This window comes from Ursus americanus, chromosome 3 (assembly GCF_024610735.1).
Source record: "Ursus americanus isolate L20-20 chromosome 3, mUrsAme1.1.p, whole genome shotgun sequence".
Taxonomy (NCBI): domain Eukaryota; kingdom Metazoa; phylum Chordata; class Mammalia; order Carnivora; family Ursidae; genus Ursus; species Ursus americanus.
In genome coordinates this window covers 1921720-1940895 of record NC_142129.1, presented here as the reverse complement: position 1 = coordinate 1940895, position 19176 = coordinate 1921720, and the positions used below count along the sequence as shown (strand labels likewise).

At 47.8% G+C, this 19176-nt stretch overlaps 1 protein-coding gene and 1 pseudogene across 5 annotated transcripts in view; one reads left to right on the top strand and one right to left on the bottom strand.

Annotated features, from left to right (window-relative positions):
• The window catches only part of LMBR1 (limb development membrane protein 1), a 220603-nt gene extending 215731 nt beyond the window's left edge, over positions 1-4872 (bottom strand). For 4 of the 5 annotated variants that reach the window (XR_015723765.1, XM_045792226.2, XM_045792227.2 and 1 more), the window contains exon 1: positions 4732-4872. Coding sequence is in view for 3 of the 5 variants with exons in the window: in XM_045792226.2 (XP_045648182.1) it covers positions 4732-4797 (66 nt within the window). In the remaining 2 variants the exon portion in view is untranslated. The remainder of the gene's footprint in view (positions 1-4731) is intronic. The other variant, XR_015723766.1, reaches the window with a different exon arrangement.
• A 7466-nt stretch (positions 4873-12338) lies between these two features.
• On the top strand, positions 12339-19114 carry LOC123789510 (small nuclear ribonucleoprotein E pseudogene; annotated as a pseudogene).
• The last annotated feature ends 62 nt before the right edge of the window (positions 19115-19176 follow it).

The following is a 19176-nucleotide window of genomic DNA, read 5'->3' as shown; positions in this document are numbered from 1 at the left end:
GCTCCCAGCAGAGGAGCCCGATGTGGGGCTCGATCCCAGAACGCCAGGATCACGCCCTGAGCCGAAGGCAGACGCCCAACCACTGCACCACCCAGGTGCCCCAGGGCTAAAGTTTTTATCTGTGGTACATGGAGTGAGCCATGGAGATGATGGCAAGACCCTGGTAGAAAAAGGCAGGTAAACTCACCTAGGGAAGCAGTGTAAGAGAGGATGATTCCTGGCACCTCCATTATATCACCACTCTATTTGGCCAAAAGGAAGCCAAGTAAATTAAAGGGTCCTAAAATCTCCACTGTTGTAGAAGTGCTAGTGAATCCCAGAACTGTTCCCAAAAATACTACAGCCAAGTTAGGGAGCTTAAACCATAGCCAGAAAATTCCCTGCCACCTAGTTTCATAGGTTCTCCTTGGTCCTTTCATTAGCTTTACAGGCATTTTATGTAACCAACCTAGTTGGATCCCACATAACCCCGTTATGGTGGAGGTTTAAACTTTATAGGACCGCAAATATAGTACAGGCTGTGAAATCGGTCTGCGTGGATTCAAACTCTGGCTCCATCACATGCTGACTATGCCACCTTGGCTACATGCTGTGAAATACCTACTTCATATGCTTGTTGGGAGACTCAAATGAGATACCTAGTAAGCACTCAATAAATGTTATTTATTATAATTTAGTGAAGGGATTATGAGGATTTTTTGGTACTGTTATGTATTAATCTGCAACCATTTTAAAGTAATAGCTCTATCAGTGAAAGTGTTATCAACATAAGAAAACCATCTGGAAGGTACCATCTAAGTAAATGCACTCAAAGAATAGATGTACTGGGGTGCCTGCGTGGCTCAGTTAAGTGACCGGCTCTTGATCTCAGCTCAGGTTTTGATCTCAGGGTTGTGAGTTCAAGCCCCTTGTTGGGCTCCATGCTAGGTGCAGAGCCTACTTAAAAGGAAAAAAGAATAGATGGACCAAAAGACAAGTGATGCTATGCAACTACGGCAGGTATAAAGAACCAGAACATACAAATTACTGTCCATATTTCAGTTCTCCTGCTAGGTATTTAATAAGCTAGAGTCAATGTTTTAGTATCCTGGGTAATAGTTCATGGGTGCATACTATTTAAAAATAGGTTAATCAAAAGCAGGTCACACATGAACCAAAGAAAAATTTGTGTATGATTCAAGGATTATAATTAATCCAATTCTGTGCACCTGAAGTTCAAAAGAAAAAGGAAAAAAAGCCAGCAAAAGGAAGAAAGAAAATAGATCATTACCACCTGGTTAATAGATTTTTGCTATGTAATCATTGACGTAATTGACAAGAGAACTCTTGAGATACTCATAATACTAAAAACAAAACAGGATTATTACATGAGTATTTATAAGTTAAACACTATATAATATACAAAAATTAACTCAAAATGGATCAAGGACACCAAATGTAAGAGTTAAAACTCTAAAACTTTAAGAAGAAAACATAAGTAGAAATCTTCATGACATTGGATTTGGTGCTGATTTCTTGAATATAGCACCAAAAGCATAGGCAAAAAAAGAAAAAATGTGTAAAATGAACTTCATCAAAATGAACAACTTTTGTGCATCAAAGAACATTACCAATAGAGTAAAAAGGCAACCCACAGAATGGAAGAAAATATTTGCAAATCTGACATTTCATAAGGGATTAATATCCAGAATATATAAAGAACTCCTGAAAGTCAACAACAAAACAACCCAATTCCAAATGGGCAAAGGACTCAAATAGATATTTCTCCAAAGAAGATATACAAGAACCACATAAAATCGTGCTCAACATCACTAATTATTAGGGAGATGCAAACAAAAGCCACCATGAGACACCACTGTACACCCATTAGGATAACTTTTATTTTTTAAAACAACAGAAAACAACACGTGTTAGTGGAGAAACTAGAATTCTCAAGCGCTGCTGATGGGAATGTGAAATGGAGCAGCCAGCATAGAAAACAGCATGGCAGTTCCCAAAAAAATTAAACATAGAATTTTTTTATGTGCTCTCACAATTCCACTTCTGGATATGCCCACATCTAAAAGAACTGAAAGCGAGGTCTCAAAGAGATATTTGTATACCCCTGTTCATAGCAGCACTATTTACAGAGGCCAAGAAACAACCCAAATGTCCAATGATGAATGAATAAACAAAATGTTGTATGTCCATACAAGTGAATATCATCCAACATTAAAAAGGGAAAAAATTCTGACACATGCTATGAAATGCATGACACTTGAAAATCTTATACTGACTGAAATAAGCCAAACCTGAAAGGACAAATACTATATGATTCCACTTATATGAGATACCTGGAATAGTCAAATTCATAGAGACAAGAGTAGAATGGTGGTTACTGAGAGCCTGAAGGAGAAAGGAATGGTAAGTTAATAACTCATGGGGACGGTTTCAGTTTGGAATGACAGCAAAGTTCTAGAGATGGACAGTGGTGACGGTTGCACAAGATGTGAATGTACTTAATGCCACTGAATTGTACACTCATACATGTTAATTGTACGCTATGGATAGAGTATCAGAAAAAAAGGTAAAACTTATAGCATTACATGGCAAAACCAAAAAAAGAGTTGAATCAAAGAACTGGCAACATGTTCTAGAGAAAACTCAAGTATTTATATTCACCCTAAAAAAGAATAATTTGAGAAAAGAATGCCAAAGACTGGAAACGCAATCAGCTGGTTCACTTCTGCACAGCTTCTGTACAGGGTGGAGTACATTCACCACCCAGAGGTGCTGGTTTGGAGGAAGCTGGGGTGACAAGGGGAAAAACTAAGGAACTTTAAAATCAGCACCAAAACTAAGTTGTTTCCAGAGTAGCAAAGGTAATAAAGCTCTTGGCTATTATAACATGATCCCTTTCTCAATCCAAATGATAGAATATCTAATTAATTAAAAAGTAAAGCCAAAAACAAACAGATCAATGGAACAGCATGGATTACAAAATTAAACCCCACAATTACAGTTACCTAAGTCATGACAAAGGTCATAAGTGGTGCTAAAGAGACTGGACATCCAGGCGGAAAAAAAAATGAAGGCTCCTACCTAAAAACATACACAAAAAATAAATTTCAGATGAACTGCAGATCTAAATGGGAACAGTAAGTCAATAAAGCATTTAGAGAAAACACGGATAATATCTTCATAATTTTGGACTAGGCAAAGATTTCTTAAACAGGACACAGAAAGTACTGACCATAAAAGAATTTTTGTTAAAGTGAACTATATGAAAATTACGAATTTCTGCTCATCAGAATATATATCATTGAGTATTAAAGCATCCACAAAATGGAAAAAAACTGCAATACATATATACATGACCAAACTATCATATTCGGAAAACATAAACCTTGCAAATCAATACTTAAGAGATTAAAGGACTAATTTTAAAATGGGGTAAAGTCTTGAAGACGCTTCACAAGAGTTCCAAATTACCATAAATATATGAAAAGGTACTCAAATTCATGAATTATCAGGTAAGTGCAAATACAGTTTTTTGTTCAATAAATACGATGAGATGCTTACTACAATGTCTCAAATTAAAAGACAGAACTTGCTGAGTGTTGGTAAAGAGGCGCAGCCAGCTCGCACACAGTGCTGTGGGAGTGTGCACTGGCACAAGCACTCGGGAAACCGCAGAAAAGCCGTCCCACTCCGACATGCACACACATGTGCACCAGAAACCAAGGACAAGAAGCGCCGGAGCCCACACCCGGGCACTACGGAAGCGCCCATCGGAAGTTGTGCTATAGTCACACAACCACAGCATTCAGAACGCTCCTTATTCCAACTATGACTGCGCAAAGTGATGCTCAATTTCCAAGACCAAGAACGACACAAACGAGGCGATTCTACAGAATTCTACAGAACTTTTTCACCTGCTACCCAGGGCTGCGGCCGAATGCGGGGCTGAATGTGGGAGCCGTTAGTTAGAAGAGGGGACGGGTGTACACACGCGCGCGCGCGCAAAACGGATCCACGGCGCGGCTACGGAGACGCAGACACAAGCACGCCGTGTTGTGGTGCAGAAGGAAAGGTAAACCAGCAGCCGTCCGAGGCCGAGCAGCCGGGACGGCACGGGGTACCCCAGCACCACGGCTTCCAGAAGGAGCTGCCCCGAGCGCGGCGGACGTCGCCTACACCCAAACCCGCGGGGTTCTGAGCTAACGCGAGCGGGGCCGGACAGCGGGGCCGCGGACGGTCGGCACACGGGCGCCGCGGCCGAACCGAGCCCGCCACCAGGTACCGCACGCACGCGGGTCTGCCGGACCGGCGTCCGCCCCCCGCTCCGAGAAGAGCGCCGAGGGGACGGCGCAGGTGCCTGCGCGGCATTGCCCGCGCAGAAGTCCGCCGGCCCGACGGCACGGCGCTGCGCCCGCCTGAGCTGGGGCGCGGGGGGCCGCGGGGGGCCGCGGTGCACCCGGCACTGAGGGCTGGGGGCGGCGGGCGCTGGACGCGGCGGGGGGGAGGGGCGGGGGGCGTGGCCGAAAGCGCGGCCGGGCACGGGGGGTGGCGGGGCACGGGGGGTGGCGGGGCACGGGGGGTGGCGGGGCACGGGGGGTGGCGGGGCACGGGGGGTGGCGGGGCACGGGAGCGCGGGGCGCTAGGGGGGCGGGGGCGCAGGGCACCGGGGGCGACCGCGGCCGCGGCTGGCAGCACGGCCGCAGGGGGGGGGCGGGGCGCGGGCCGGCTCACCGTGGATTCCCGCACTTGGCTGTGGAAGTGCTGCTCCCGCGCCGACACCTCGTCCTGCCCTTCCATCCTCCCTCATGCCCGCCGCCGCGCCGCCCGCGTCCGCGCGCTCCGCCGCACCATCGCCCGCCGGCCCGGGACGGGAAGAGACTGACAGCCGGCCGCCGACCGCAGGGTCGGTGACCGGGAACCCCGCCGCCTCAGCCGCCTCAGCTGCCGCCCCAGCCGCCGCCTCAGGCGAAGCCTCTCAAGCTGTGGAGGGCGGGCGCGGGGCGGGGCCGGGGAGGGACCTGACGTCAGAGGAAGGCGCTTAGCGTCAGAGGAGCGCGCCGCGTCGTCTGCGAACGGGAGCCGCCGAGGGGCGTGGCCTACTGGGGAGGGGAGGCGGGGCCACGCCCCCGGGAAGTGGAGGCCCGAGCCAGGTTGTCAGGACCAGTACGGAGCGGGTTTGCGGGAGCAGGTTCTTCCTCCTTTAGGGGTAACAGGTGGGTGGCCGGCCAGTCTCCGTGCAGTTCCCGGCAGAAGGGAATCATCGTGGCCCGGCACCCAGCACAGCCTGCAGAGAACTGCGCAGAGTCAAGCAGGAGGTCTCTCCCCGGAAAACTTGCGCTCAGCCAAAGCAGGTCAAAGGCCAGGAGGGACGAGCTTCGGACGCGTTAGGGGCGGACCCCTGGAAACCTGGCTTCTGTGGATCTGATAACGGGTGTCCCCGCCTGGAAGACGTAGATAGACCTGAATGTGAGGCCCTTGCCAACTCGGTAGAGTCGCCCTCTCTGTCCCCGTTGTGTTTTACGACCCCCCGGGACCCTCGGCAGAAGTTTATATTCGGGACCTCCAAACATACCAAACACAGTCATTCATCCCCATTGTACGTTCGGTGTGGGGTTTGTTTTTTGTTGGGTTTTTTTTTTTTTTTTTTTGGATTTTTGCCATGAAGCTGAGTTTGAAGGAATATTTATCATTTTACTTTTGGATTTATTTGACTATAAAGAAGTCATTTAAATTGCTATTGGCTGTGTGATTTGGGGGGCATCTCTAATTGAGAATTCTAAGGAAGTAAAAAAATCTAGCAATTGTTTTCAAATTATTTTAATAATATACGGGCATTTAGATTTTTCAGTATCTTTTGCAATTTTGAGTTAAAATTTTTTTCATGATTCAAAAACAATTTTTTTTCCTACGGTCTCCAAAAAGCTTGTCAAGCCCATATACTTTGCTTATGATGCAGTATGCTGTAAATTGTTGGTAGTGGGAGCACTCAACATGAGGTTTGTTCTGAGGGAGTGCCCCTGCTGCCATAAGTTGATAAGAAACCAGGAATGCTTCCAATGCTTAAATGCAATATTCACTTTTATTTTTAAAATGTCTCAGAGCCCAAAAGAACCAGGGAAAGACAAAGTATCTGAGTCTGTTTTTCTAGACACCCAGACTCTGAGAGCTGGGTTAAATCTCCAAAACAATCTGCATAATTTCTGGGTTAATCTCAACAGATCAGAGGGTAAGCAGATCAGATTTTAAGATGTATGTTATTTAGATGTGTTCCAGAAAGTGGATGCATGCATTTCTGCTCTTTCTAACCCAACCACCAAGCATCTAGATCTTTCTGTTTTCTTTAGCCCTTAGCCCAGGGTAGGAGGCTTCAAAAATGGCCAGAAGCTCACCCCTCCCTATACATTCTCCAGTTTGCTTTGTGGCTTTGCCCCCTCCTTCCATCAAGAAGTGATGTTTATTTTCCACCCCCTTGAACATGGGCCTGAGCAGGTGACTTGCTTTGGCCAAAAGAACAGTAGAAACTATGAAGCTACTTTGAAAAGTGCTTCTGCATCAGGCCTTGTCCCTTCTTACCACCCCTGAGCATCCTCCAGCTGCTACTGTGCAGATCAGTCCCAACCAAGCTAGAGATAGGGATCCCAGTTTTCTCTGTCACCTATCTGACACACTCTTTTCTGCGTCCCTCTGAAACAAATCTTCCCAAAACACAGTTTTTCTCCCCTGTTCAATGCATTGCAATGCAGTTATTCTCACTGACTGCAGAATAAAATTAAACTCCTTAACTTGGCATTTAAGAGCTTGACTTTGGGGCCCCACCCCACCCTTCCAGACATACTCCCTACTTCATTCCCTGAAGACCTCTTTGCTACGGCCTGGCTTCCTCCACTCTCTAATCCCCAGTGCTAAGGCCAAGCCCTTTACCTATTCCATATCCTCTTCCCTACTATTCAGAGTTAGTGCTACCTCCCTTCAGTGTTCACACCAAGACCTTCCTTCTCAGAAAGGGGAACCCTCTTACATGCCGGTGCGAATGCAAGCTGGTATGGCCACTCCAGAAAACAGTATGGCGGTTCCTCCAGAAGTTAAAAATAGAGCTACTGTATGACCCCGCAACCAAACTAGTAGGTATTTATCCAAAGGATATCCAAAGGGTTGCTGGAGGGGAGGTGGGGTGGGGGGTAACTGGGTGATGGGCATTAAGGAGGGCATGTGATGAAATGAGCACAGGGTGTTATATGCAACTGATGAATCACTGAACTCTACCCCAGAAACTAATAATACACTATATGTTAATTAATTGAATTTAAATTTAAAAAAATAAATAAAAAGACCTTTCTTCTCCACAAAGTCTTTCCTGATGATTCCAGACTCTTCATTCGCACATTCATCCCAAACTGTGGGGATACAATGGAAAGACTGCTGGGGTGCCTGGGTGGCTCAGTTGGTTAAGCATTTGACTTCAGCTGAGGCCATGATCCTGGGGTCCTGGGATCAAGTCCCATATCAGGCTCCCTACTCAATGGGGAATCTGCTTCTCCCTTTCCCTCCATCCCTCCCCCCTGCTTCTACTCTCACGCTCTCTTGCTCTCTCTCTCAAGCAAAGAAATAAAAAAATTTCTCAAAGAAATAAAGCCTTTAAAAAAAGAAAGGAGGGAGGGAGGGAGGGAGGGAGAAAACTGTTTCAGTCCCTGGTCTCATAGAGCTTACAATCCAGGGGTAAAGCAGAAACCTTACAGAGGTTATATTCCTAGCCATTCATTTGACCCTTAGCACACATGTCCTTGTATCTGTGTCTATTGATAGTCAACATATAAGCTGTTTACGGTCTAGGGCATTTTTTCTTGCATCTTGTAAACATCTGTTTACTTCCTGTTACTTCCTGCAATACCTAATAGAATGTCGTGCAGAAAGCAGACACCTAACAAATATTTCTTGGTCAGTAGCTTGGTTGCCCTGAGAAATTTTTCAGACTTCTTCACACTTCAGTATGTCTTCAAAATTCTATACCGATGTAAATAATTGTGGGGGCCTTGCTGGTGCTTCCAACCTTACCGGCCAGATGTCCGTAACGGATTGTTACTCTGTCCTCTGGTTTCCCTGCCATGTCATGTCTTTGAAACTGCTAACATTCCAGATAATTCCCCTTGCTTCACTAGGCCTTGCTTTGATTTTCTTGGTCACAATGAAATGTGAAATGATATAAGGTGACAGAGACCATTCTTTTAACCTCTTTATGCCCTAAACAAAACCAAGCCAAGCAATATTCAGATGTAACTTCTACTCCTTCCAGCCTCTGTCAGAGGTGAGGTTTTTCTCTTTCCCTTAGCCAAATACAGCAAGAGAGACAAGCCAAGGTCTAGAAACAGCCCAGCTATTCCTCCGCAGTGGGATGGGTAAATAAGCTGTGATGTGTTCATGCAATGGAATAATACCCCGGGGTAGAAAAATGAACCAACTACAGCTGTGAGCAAAAATATGGACAAAGCTCTGAAACAGTGCTGAGCAAAAGAACAACACATACAGTATGATTCCATCTGTATAAAGTTCCAAACCACACAAGACAAAGCAAGGTATTATTTAGGGGTACAAACATGTAGTAGAACTATAGAGAGAGGGGGAGAAGGATCAACTCCCAGGAAGGAAGGTCAGGGCAGAGAATGGTGGGAGGGTGTGCGGGGGCTGCAGAGATGACTGTGCTCATTGCTAAGACTTACCATATCTGGGCCCTGAATCTGGCTGTTGCCACTTGCATGATGGATCCCACAGGGTCTCCCCGTCACGTCACTGCAGTGGGTCTCTCTAACTGGCGGAGCCTGGGTCACGTGGCTATACCTGACCCACAAAGAAAGTGAGTATGTGGTATTTTCAGCTTGTTTTGTGGAACGGAGTCCCTGCTTCCCAGGAGAGCGGATTCTCATAACATAGAAAGGGGCTTCTGATATGGTTCAGCCTAAAGGAATTATTTGGTCGAGATAAAGTTCTCTGGTGACCCAGCATTACCAAAGTGTAACATTTAGACTCTCTAAAGAAACAGCTGAACGTTAGGGCTTTGCTAACTGATAACCAGCCAGCGCTGTGCTGGAGACCAGCTCTCAAACACCAGATGTTAATTTTTAGGAATTTTCTGAGCCAGTTGTTAAGCATAACCATTATTTCAAGTTAAGTTATATAAACTTACATCAAATTACATTTTTAAGGGACGCCTAGGTGGTTCCGTCAGTTAAGCATCTGCTTTCGGCTCAGGTCATGATCCTGGGGTCCTGGGATCGAGCCCCGCGTCAGGTTCCCTGCTCAGCGGGAGCCTGCTTCTCCCTCTGCTTGTGCTCCCTCCCGCTCGCTCTCTCTGACAAATAAATAAATAAAATCTTTTTCAAAAAATTATATTTTCTAAAGGTAGCAAATATTCAAAATCCATCATGTCTTAATTACTTTATTATGCTTTACTCTCAGCTGTGCTCTTCAAGTTACTTAACTCTACGGCGGGGTGCTACTCTTCCTTCAACAACTGCACTTCGGCAGCTGGAATCAGCCATGGTGGGAGCATTTACACCACGGAAATCAGCAAAGGATACAAATCAGGCCCCTTTTTCCTCCCCCTTGTAGAGCAATTATTAGTGACAGCATACCATGGGAGCTGCCGAAGTTTTGGAAAGCACCTCGGTGAAGATTTTCCGTATCGGGAACTAATGCCAGCCAGCTGGTCAAAGCTGGTACCCTTTGAGGGAAATTGAGGAGAATGAGACACTCACCTGGCTAATCATCCCAGGTGCCTGGAGAGGTCGAGGGCTCCTCCAGGGTGAATAGGATTTTCTCAAGGAAACAGTTCTTTTTTTTTTTTTTAAGATTTTATTTATTTATTCGACAGAGATAGAGACAGCCAGTGAGAGAGGGAACACAAGCAGGGGGAGTGGGAGAGGAAGAAGCAGGCTCATAGCAGCGAAGCCTGATGTGGGGCTTGATCCCATAACGCCGGGATCACGCCCTGAGCCGAAGGCAGACGCTTAACCGCTGTGCCACCCAGGCGCCCCATCAAGGAAACAGTTCTAACCCCATGAGAGCACAGCTGGGTCAAGAAACATTCATCACTTCACATTGATCGGAACTCACCAGTGGTTCGTGTATTTGTTGGTCCTCCACAGGGGCCAAATAAAGTCATTGTTCCCTGTCACAAGGGAGACAGCGAGCTCGGGTCCAGGTGCAGAGAGGGGATAGACGTTGTGGGGGTTCATTAGTCTCCTGGAGCTGCCATAACAGAGCCCCTAGGCTGGGCGGAGCCACAGACTCTTGATTTCTCACAGCTCTGGAGGCTGGAAGTCTGACTTGAAGGCGCCGGCGGGGCTGGCTGTCCCTGAGGCTCTGTCTTCTCGGTGTGGTCTCTCTGTGTGTCTGTGTCTCATCTCCTCTTCTTATAAGGACGTGAGTCACATTGAAGTACGACCCTCCCATATGACCGCATTTAACTTAATCACCTCTTTGTGTTTTTTGTTTTGTTGGTTTTTTGGGGTTTTGGGGGGGTTTTGTTTTGTTTTTTTGGAGAGAGAGAGAGAGCAGGGGTCAGGGATGGCGAGAGAGGGAGAGAGAAAAGAGAATCCCGAGCAGACTCCACGCCCAGCACAGAACCCAACTCGAGGCTCAATCTTATAACCCTAAGATCATGATCTGAACTAAGTCGGATGCTTAACCAACTGAGCCACCCAGGTGCCCCAACTTAATCACCTCTTTGAAGACTCCATCCCAATTAGAGTCACATTCTGAGATCCTGGGATCAGGATGAACACATGTGAATTTTGAGGGACACAGTTCAGCCCCTAACAGGGAGCATGTTAAAGTTCTTGCCTGACTGTCTGCTTTTCTCAGGGAAATAAACAGCAAGATCGTCCTCCAGAGGGAAGAATGTAGTGTTGGAGGTCCTGGGAGAGAAAAGGTATGACATATCCACCAGGGGTGCTCATAGGAGTAGACACAGTCACTAGAGGGCAGGCAGGGGTGGACAGAGTCACTAGGGTACTAGCAGCGGCAGACACAGTACAGGTGCAGGTAAGGGTGGACAGAGCCCCCGGGGGCAGGCAGGATGGACGACGAGAGGCACATCGTTTCTAGGCAGCAGTAAGCTCTAGCTTGGCGCCAGACCCCAGCATCTAACTGCCCCCTCTGCCCAGTAGTGCCCTGGGCCCTGCTCCCAGTCTTTGTGTTCAATGCTGGCCAGCGTTCGTTAACATCAGTAGATGAACTGCCCCTTTGAAAATGAGATGGGACAGTGCTTATGAACAGTCTCAGTCATTAGAGTACTGGGTTGGAATGCCAGCTTTACGACTTCTTGGTTGTATGGTTTTGGGAAAGTTATTGATCTGCTTTGTGCCTCTGTTTTCTCATCTGTAAGTAATCTGGAAATAATGAAGAGGCTTCGCTGGCATGGTCATTGTGATGAAATGCCATAGTCACAAAGTCCAGAGGCACCCTAAAGTTAGCTGTCATCATCAAGGTCATCTGAAAAACCAGGACCTAAGCATGCATTGTGCTGACATTTACATATTGGGTCATTTATCCACAAAATAGTCACAAATTTCAAGGAAATTCATAGCAAACTTATAACTCTTACACTGGGGATTAAAGAGAAAAAGGTTGCTTAAAATGGAAGAGAGGAGTTTCAATTTGCCAAGATATTGCGTGGCTGTAGTATCCAAGAGTTGGAACTTACAAGAACCAACCAAAGGAAATGAGGGGATGTGGACCTGGCGTTCGAGGGGCTGGGGGCAATTACAGGGAATCACGGGAAATCTACGTCCACAGATAAAAAGAGCATCCCCTCCTCCACTTGCCCTTCAACCCTTGGTGTCAGCTTCTGACTTTGACAAGATTCTGTCTTAGGTGAGTCACGTGGTTTTCACCTGCCCTGCTAACTCTCACTGAAGTATGAATAAAGAGAGGCTCAGTCGGTTAAGCATCTGCTCAGGTCATGACCCCGGGGTCCCGGGATCGAGCCCCACATCAGGCTCCCTGCTCAGCGGGGAGCCTGCTTCTCCCTCTGCCTCTGCCCCTTCCCTGTGCTTGTGCTCTCTCTCAGATAAATAAATGAAATCTTTAAAAAAGAAAAAGAAAAGAAAGGGGGACCCACTGAACTCCAAGCAAAGACACCTGTGCAGACGTCTTTAAAGGTTCCCCTTGTAGCATCCACACAAAAATGCCTGATGTCTGATTCAGATACGACCCTGGAGGAGGTGCGCTTCCTCACCGAGGTGTCACTGGTGGCAGGGAGCAAAACAGCAGTAGGGACGACAGCCTGGGCCAACACAGCAGGAGAATGAGGAGGAGATGGGACACGCCGAGGCCGGTCGGGGATGAATCAGAAGAAGGACAGGGCGTGTTGTCGGCCTCGTGGCAGCCACGGTTTTGTCAGGACGGGCTGCCGGCACGAATGTGTCCCTGCGGCTGAGTGGGGCCTGCTGGGGCCCGAAGCCAAGGTGCAGAAACAGTCTGAGAAAGTACCGTTGGCTGGGGGAGCCAGCTCGCAGACGGCTCTAAAGGAGGGAGTTAAGTGCTCAGGAAAAGGGAGGCTGACCTTACACTTTTTATGATAGCTTTTAGTTCTTCTGTCTAAGGAAAACGAAGGAAACGATGAGGAAGGTAGATTTAAGAAGTGAGCCTCTCTCTCCTCTCCCTCAGATCCGCTCTCTGGGTGCAGCCAGGGGTGAGGACTCTGGCCGTTCCTCCTACACACAGAGGAGCGTTGGTTACGCCAGCTGGAGCTATTTTGCCACTGGATACTTTCATTTGACGACTTATCTTGGCTCCGGCACCACATCACCATGCACAGCTCTGTGTCATTCTCCCCGCTGCTTCATTAGTGCTCCATTGACTAGGACTGTTGACATGTATTGATCTACTCATATGTGGATAGACATTCAGAACGTGCGGTTTTTTATTTTCTAGTCTATTGAAAAGAGACCATACCGTATATCCTTTGTACATATCTTTGTGCGCACTTGTGGGAGCCTTGGGGGCAAGGGGGCCACTGGAGAGAATCTCCTCAGGTTTGCTCCAGATGAAGCCAAGGCAGCCCAGGTGCTTTGGGAAAAGGCCACACGGGGCCCAGGCCCTGTCCCAGCAGAGGGTTCCCAGGGACGCCTGATGGGACAGAGCCAGAGCTGGGAAGGGAAGGGGTCACTTTTGGAGTCTTCACTGGCCCCCAGGCCCGGGGAGGGAGACTGCCTGTAGGGACCTTGGGGAATTCCCCCAGCGGAAGGCAGACCTCATCCAGGCCTCGCTCAGAGCTCTCGCCCCTAGGACAGGCCCACTGAGGGTAAACAAAGTCAGCAGTGCCTGGCAGGGAGGTCGGTCGGGGCTCTCGGGCTGATTTCAGCGGCTTTAGAAAACACTAATTTAGCCCCTTGAGCCCAGGCCACATGCTTGCAAACTGGGCCCTGGGAGGGAGGGGTGGCGGCAGGAGGGACACAATCCAGGTTCATAACGAGTAGTCGCTGTACAAGAACCAGCCCCCAGCTGCCGGCTGTGACCTCCCGGGCACGAGGCCAGCACCTCGGCCAAGCGCTACTTAAGGAGCTAGAAAGGCCTATCTGGGTAGCCTGAAACGCCGACACACACATCTTGGTTGCCGTTTGCGCTCCCGAGCTGCAGCATGCCAAACACCCTGCTGCTGATGTTCCTCTTTTACCGTCTTTTTAACCCAGTGTCCAAGTGAATGTCATGAAATCACTCTATCCAGGAAGTCAGCTGGGTCATGTCCACGACGTAAACTAACAGCAAGCTACAGAGTGCCATCAGGGCGCCCCGACGCTCGCACAACGTGTCCTTCGGGAACTTCCCGCCAGGTCAGCAGGACGTGGGCATCCCCCCAGGGGACGGGACAGAGGAACCGCTCAGCTGTTGCTGGGGACACGTTAGGGTTTGTGAGAGACCGCGGTCTGAGAGGACACAGAAGCATGACTCCATCCCCGCAGGTCTTGCTGATTCGTGCGTTTGCCTTCTGGGAAGGTTTCTTTGACCATAACACATAAAGACAAGCACACAAACAAAACATGAGTCTGACACCCTACGCAGCTCTATGTTTTAACGTGATGTACGGCACAACCGAAGTTCTTGCTGTCATTGTTTATGTATCTGTGTGTACGTCTTGTCTCCGTTAGTATCCGCTCCGGAAGGGCAGGGCCAGGCCCTGTAATTTCTCTCTCTGCTGTTGCCACCGTTCCCCCCGGGCCGCATGGGAAAAGCTTGCTGTAGGCCATGACTCGGAGGTCACAGACAGTAACGGACTCCTCGAAACACCTTGCTTGCTCAGCTCATCAAGAAATCTTCAAAGGAGGCCAAATGCCCTCCAAGCCGAACACTTAAAAATTCAACACAGGAACCACAGACGCAAGCCCTTGCTTGGAAGATGCTGCTGGTAGAAAAGGCTTTATTAGCTCACCCGTTTGTGTGATGGGAGTGGTGTGTGCCTGGACTGGCAGGGTTGGAAACATTGACAGGAGGTTGGGATCTGTCCCTGACAAAGGCTGACACCTGGGCTGCAGCCTTGAGCTCTCCCACCTCCCCCTGGCTCGGCCAGACGGCTCCCACCTGCCTGCCACCCATCCTCTTGGGAGGGGGGACTTGGAGGAGGCAGCCTAGCGGCTCTGGGAGCCCGGGCGGAGCTAGGGGGCAGTCGTGCTGCACGAGCCGCTCAGGACACAGCACCCGCCGTATTGCAGGCGCAGCGGCTTGGGACTTGCGGCCTCCAGAGCCGAGTCTCTCTCTCCTGTCCCTGGAGCTCCTAGGCTTTGAGCTAGGAGCCCCTCACAAGTCAGAGTACTGACATATTTTGGTGCAAAGATGATGCTATTTATCCTGCTTATCTTTACGCTTCATTTTTCCTTCATCGTGGACTTAGCCCAGATCTTAGGGCAATGTCTTATAATGGAATCAACAGACGAGGTTACACAGAAGGAAGCTGGGGCTGGGAGGGGTCAGTGCTCAGCACATGGTCCCCAGGAGCACGGTCTTGTCCCAGCACAGGCTGGGCGGCCTGCCTCTCCGTCCTCCTTGCTGCCCCCGTGGGCTCTCCCACTGGGAGCCCCACCGAGCCAGCCGCACGCCTCCCTGGGGAATAGGTCTTGACGTGGGATGGCCTCCCAGCTGGGCCTGACCAGCCCATCACTGAGAACACCCTGCTTGTATGTGGTATTTGGTAGCCCACGAAGCACGTGTTACTCATTATTTAAATTCACAGTAACCCACCGAGGTAAACTAGGGTTATTGTCCTTTTTCAACAGATGAGGAATCTGAAATATAAGGTGAATAGCACACCCAGGCTGACCCAGCAAATGAGTGTAGAGGCAGGAGGCTCTGAACTCCTAACCTCTGTCCCAAGCCCAGAGCCTTCTGTGACGTGCCCACGGCCAATCCAGGAGAAAGGGAGAGAGCGGGGGATGCGAGTGGGGGCAGCACAGACATATGGATGTAGACACGGTTGTAGTGGAGACAGATGTAGCTATGCTATGGTATGGACCTAGAGATCATAAGTGTAGTGACAGTCATTGATACGCTGTGACTATCGGTCCGGTGACAGTTATGGATGCAGAGGTGAACATATAGATAGACATTGACAGATAGAGGCAGAGACAGAGGCAGATACAAAGTGCTCCTCTGAGCTGGCCAAATTAAAATTCTTCTTTTTAAAGATTTTATTTATTTAGTTGAGTGAGAGAGTGCAGAGAGAGAGAGAGAAGGCACACTAGCAGGGAGAGCCGCAGAGGGAGAGGAAGAAGCAGACTCCCCACTGAGCAGGGAGCCTGATGTGGGGCTCGATTCCGGGACCCTGGGATCATGACCTGAGCTGAAGGCAGACACATAACAGACTGAACCACCCAGGCGCCCCCCAAGTTAAGATTCCAATATGCAACTAGAAAGCCCGGGTCTAGATACTATAGCCCCTGGCTTCCTCCAGTCCACGGACCTCCTTGCTGAACGGAGGCCACACCAGGGAGTACACGATGCTGGTTCCATAGACTGAAAGGCATGATAAAATTTCCCTCTTTCTTGTTCATCAAAATCAACACTCTATATAGTTAGAAAATTTTGGAGCTTCCTGGGACAGCGTGGGAGACTATAAATAGTTCTCTTTGTCTTTATATATGCAAGGATAGAAGGGAAGCTCAAAAAAAAACAGTAAAAATATTTGTTACATGTTTTACTATTATAAAATTAAATTTTAATTTAAGAGCTTCGATACATTTCTAACCATGGTAGATTTTAAGGTAATTATGTGTCTCTTCAGTAATATATTTGCTATCAATTTATTGCATAAAAGGATTGCTTGTGAATTCAAAATTATTTTTAGATTTATAGCCCTTTCAAGTGAAAAAGGGGTTTTTCAGAAATACTTCCGATTTCCAATGTCTGGTGAATCTTCCATTTGCCATCAATAATGCCTTCTACAGAAATCCTCCTTCATATAAATCCAGCCTGACATTCCTATAACGCACAGTGCAAGAGTGCTCTTAGGGCAAGAAATAATATCCGTGTGAATTATATTAGGCCAGCCTGTGGGAAACATTCATCCCACAATTTATGAATTCAGATGCTCCCAGAATATGCTTTGGTATTCTAAGGAAACGTAGGTGTTTTCATTTTCGTTGGCTGTCTTGATAAATGTTTATTGTGGGCACTGTGAAAACTGCTGATCTGCAAAACCATTTTTGTACTCACGTGTTTGCCTGCCTCTAATGTTTATTGCTCCCATTATCAAAATTGTACAGCTCTATTCTGCAGCCTAAGGTTGTTTGCTGTTGTGATTTTTTCCAACATAACGACGTTGTGAGTGGCATCGGTGGAAGCCTCGAAGTCCGATGGCCGGCTGCACACCTGCCTGGGCTCAGTCTGTCCGGGGGGAGCTGGGGAGGACGGCAAACACAGGTCTGGCTGGAGAGACTGTCCTCTTACTTTATGTCACTGCATGTGCTGTGCAGTGTTGTGTCGTGTTGCATTATGCTGCCTGTAGTATACTGTATCATATTGTCCGGAGACCACAGAGTCACTGTTGCAATGCAGAAAATAATAATTTTGTGGGGACTGAGGGTAGAGTAAGTGTTTGGGCTAAATGATACACACCATCTATACTGTCTACACCCACTGAGCAGTTGCTACTCTCTTCACTTTGTCCTGCACTGTATCATTACAATACGGGGTTTGATGGGGCACATGGGTGGCAGTCAGTTAAGCGTCCGACTCTTGATTTTGGCTCAGGTCACGATCTCAGGGCAGTGTTGGGCTCCACACTCAGTGGGGAGTCTGCTTGAGTTTCTCTCTCTCTCTCCCCCTCTGCCCCCTCCCACTGGTCGCTCTCTCTCTCTCTCAAATAAATAAATAAATCTTTTTTAAAAATGTGGGGTTTGATTTGTTCATTTGGTTGTTTTAAAACTTGAAGTCTGGGATCTCAAAACTTACCCAACCTGCTGCCTCTGGGTAAGTGTGTGTGTGTGTGTGTGTGTGTGTGTGTGTGTGTGTGTGTGTGTCCTGAAGATCCCAGGGAACTGGGATGCTACAATTTATCTTCATAACCAGTTCTAATGCCCGAGCTCCTGAGTCAGCAGCCTTTATTAATACAAGTGAGGAGGCTCGATTCCTCTCAGGCTACACACTCAGTCCTTCCCACAGTGACTTCTGTCTTGCTTAGCTCCTGGTCTGCACCTGGGAGTGGGATTTAACCTGTTATTTGAATAATATTTATAAGAAAAGGCATGCAAATAAACATGTAGCATTAAATGAAGAATTATTTGTGAAAGCCGCTCAATCACTTCCTGTAGTTAGCTCACTGAAAAGGAACCATACACTCTCCTTTTTCTGAAAGATTTTTTTCAGAAGCATTAGAAATCCAAGTGGGAATAAATCAGATTAATTTTCAAAATTAGCAGGGATAAGCTTTATTCTGAAATCATGAATGTTCTCTTTTAATTAAATTCAAATGCGGTTAATCCGTCTTAGGCATGTTGTAATATTAAATAGTAGACGGGCACGTGGCAGGGGGAAGCCGCGAATACCCTTAATCCCTGTAAATAATTAGACCGGTTGGCTTATAAAGCATAATGTCTAACATTGTAAAAATCCCAACCTTCTACTTCTGTCTCATTGGCAAAAATAATCAGGCTTGTGCTAGGCACACACACTAACACAGGAATTCAGTATTGTTGAAGGACACGCCGAGGAGGTACAGAGCCCCCGTTAGCTGGCAACGGTTTGTTCAGCTTGGTGTTCCTCTTCCCAAAAGCATATCAAGAAAATCATTAGATTAGCAGCTCTCACAATATGCTACTGCTCAGCCAGGTCATCAGCCAAGCGGTAGGGACAGGAGTGCCCCACCGACACCAGACAAGAAGCAGAGCAAACTAGCACCTCAAAGTCTCTGAACATTCGACTCTTCTCAGATCCCCAGCTCACAAAATAGGCCAGGAGCTGTATGCTGACCCTACACAGAATGACCACCTGCCGCCAAAATAAAAGCTTTGTGCTGCACCCAGAGTCCCCAGTCCAAGAGCCGAGATGTCTGCAGACAGTTGAAGATCACCTGTCACACCCGGAACTAGAAATGTCACAACAAATGAGAAAAGACAACTGGTGCCAACAACAAAATCAGATGCTGAAATTAGCGGTTAAGAATTTTGAAGTGGACATCAATAAAAATGCCCCAAGGAGTAATTACAAATTCTCTGAAAACAAATACAAATTAGAAACCTCAGCAAAGAAATAAAAATTATTTTAAAAAATGAAAACCATGATTTCCGTGTCCACTTCTTTATTCCAGAAGCTCCTTTCTGAGGAAGCGAGCAGCTTAGCGCCGTCTCTGTCCACTTCGGCCACCGTGGCGTACCCCGGCCTGAGCCAGAGAGTACAGAAGAAGACGGTGCCGCCCCTCGACCTCATCTTCGGGTCCTTGCAGAATAGCCCCTGGACTCAGGTGTGGCGCTATGAGCACGTGAACCGGCGAGTAGAGGGCTAGATCATTGACAAGTGCACGAGCCTTGGATGACGCAGAAGAGATTTATTCTAAAAGTCAGGAAAACAACGGGCTCAGATCATGCTAAAAGGGGATGATGTTACTCTGCTCCAAAGTGTCTCCAACTAGAGATGATCAACAAAGTGAGAAATTCTAGGGAAGGCCACAGAGTTTGCTTTTTTGAGGTGTCG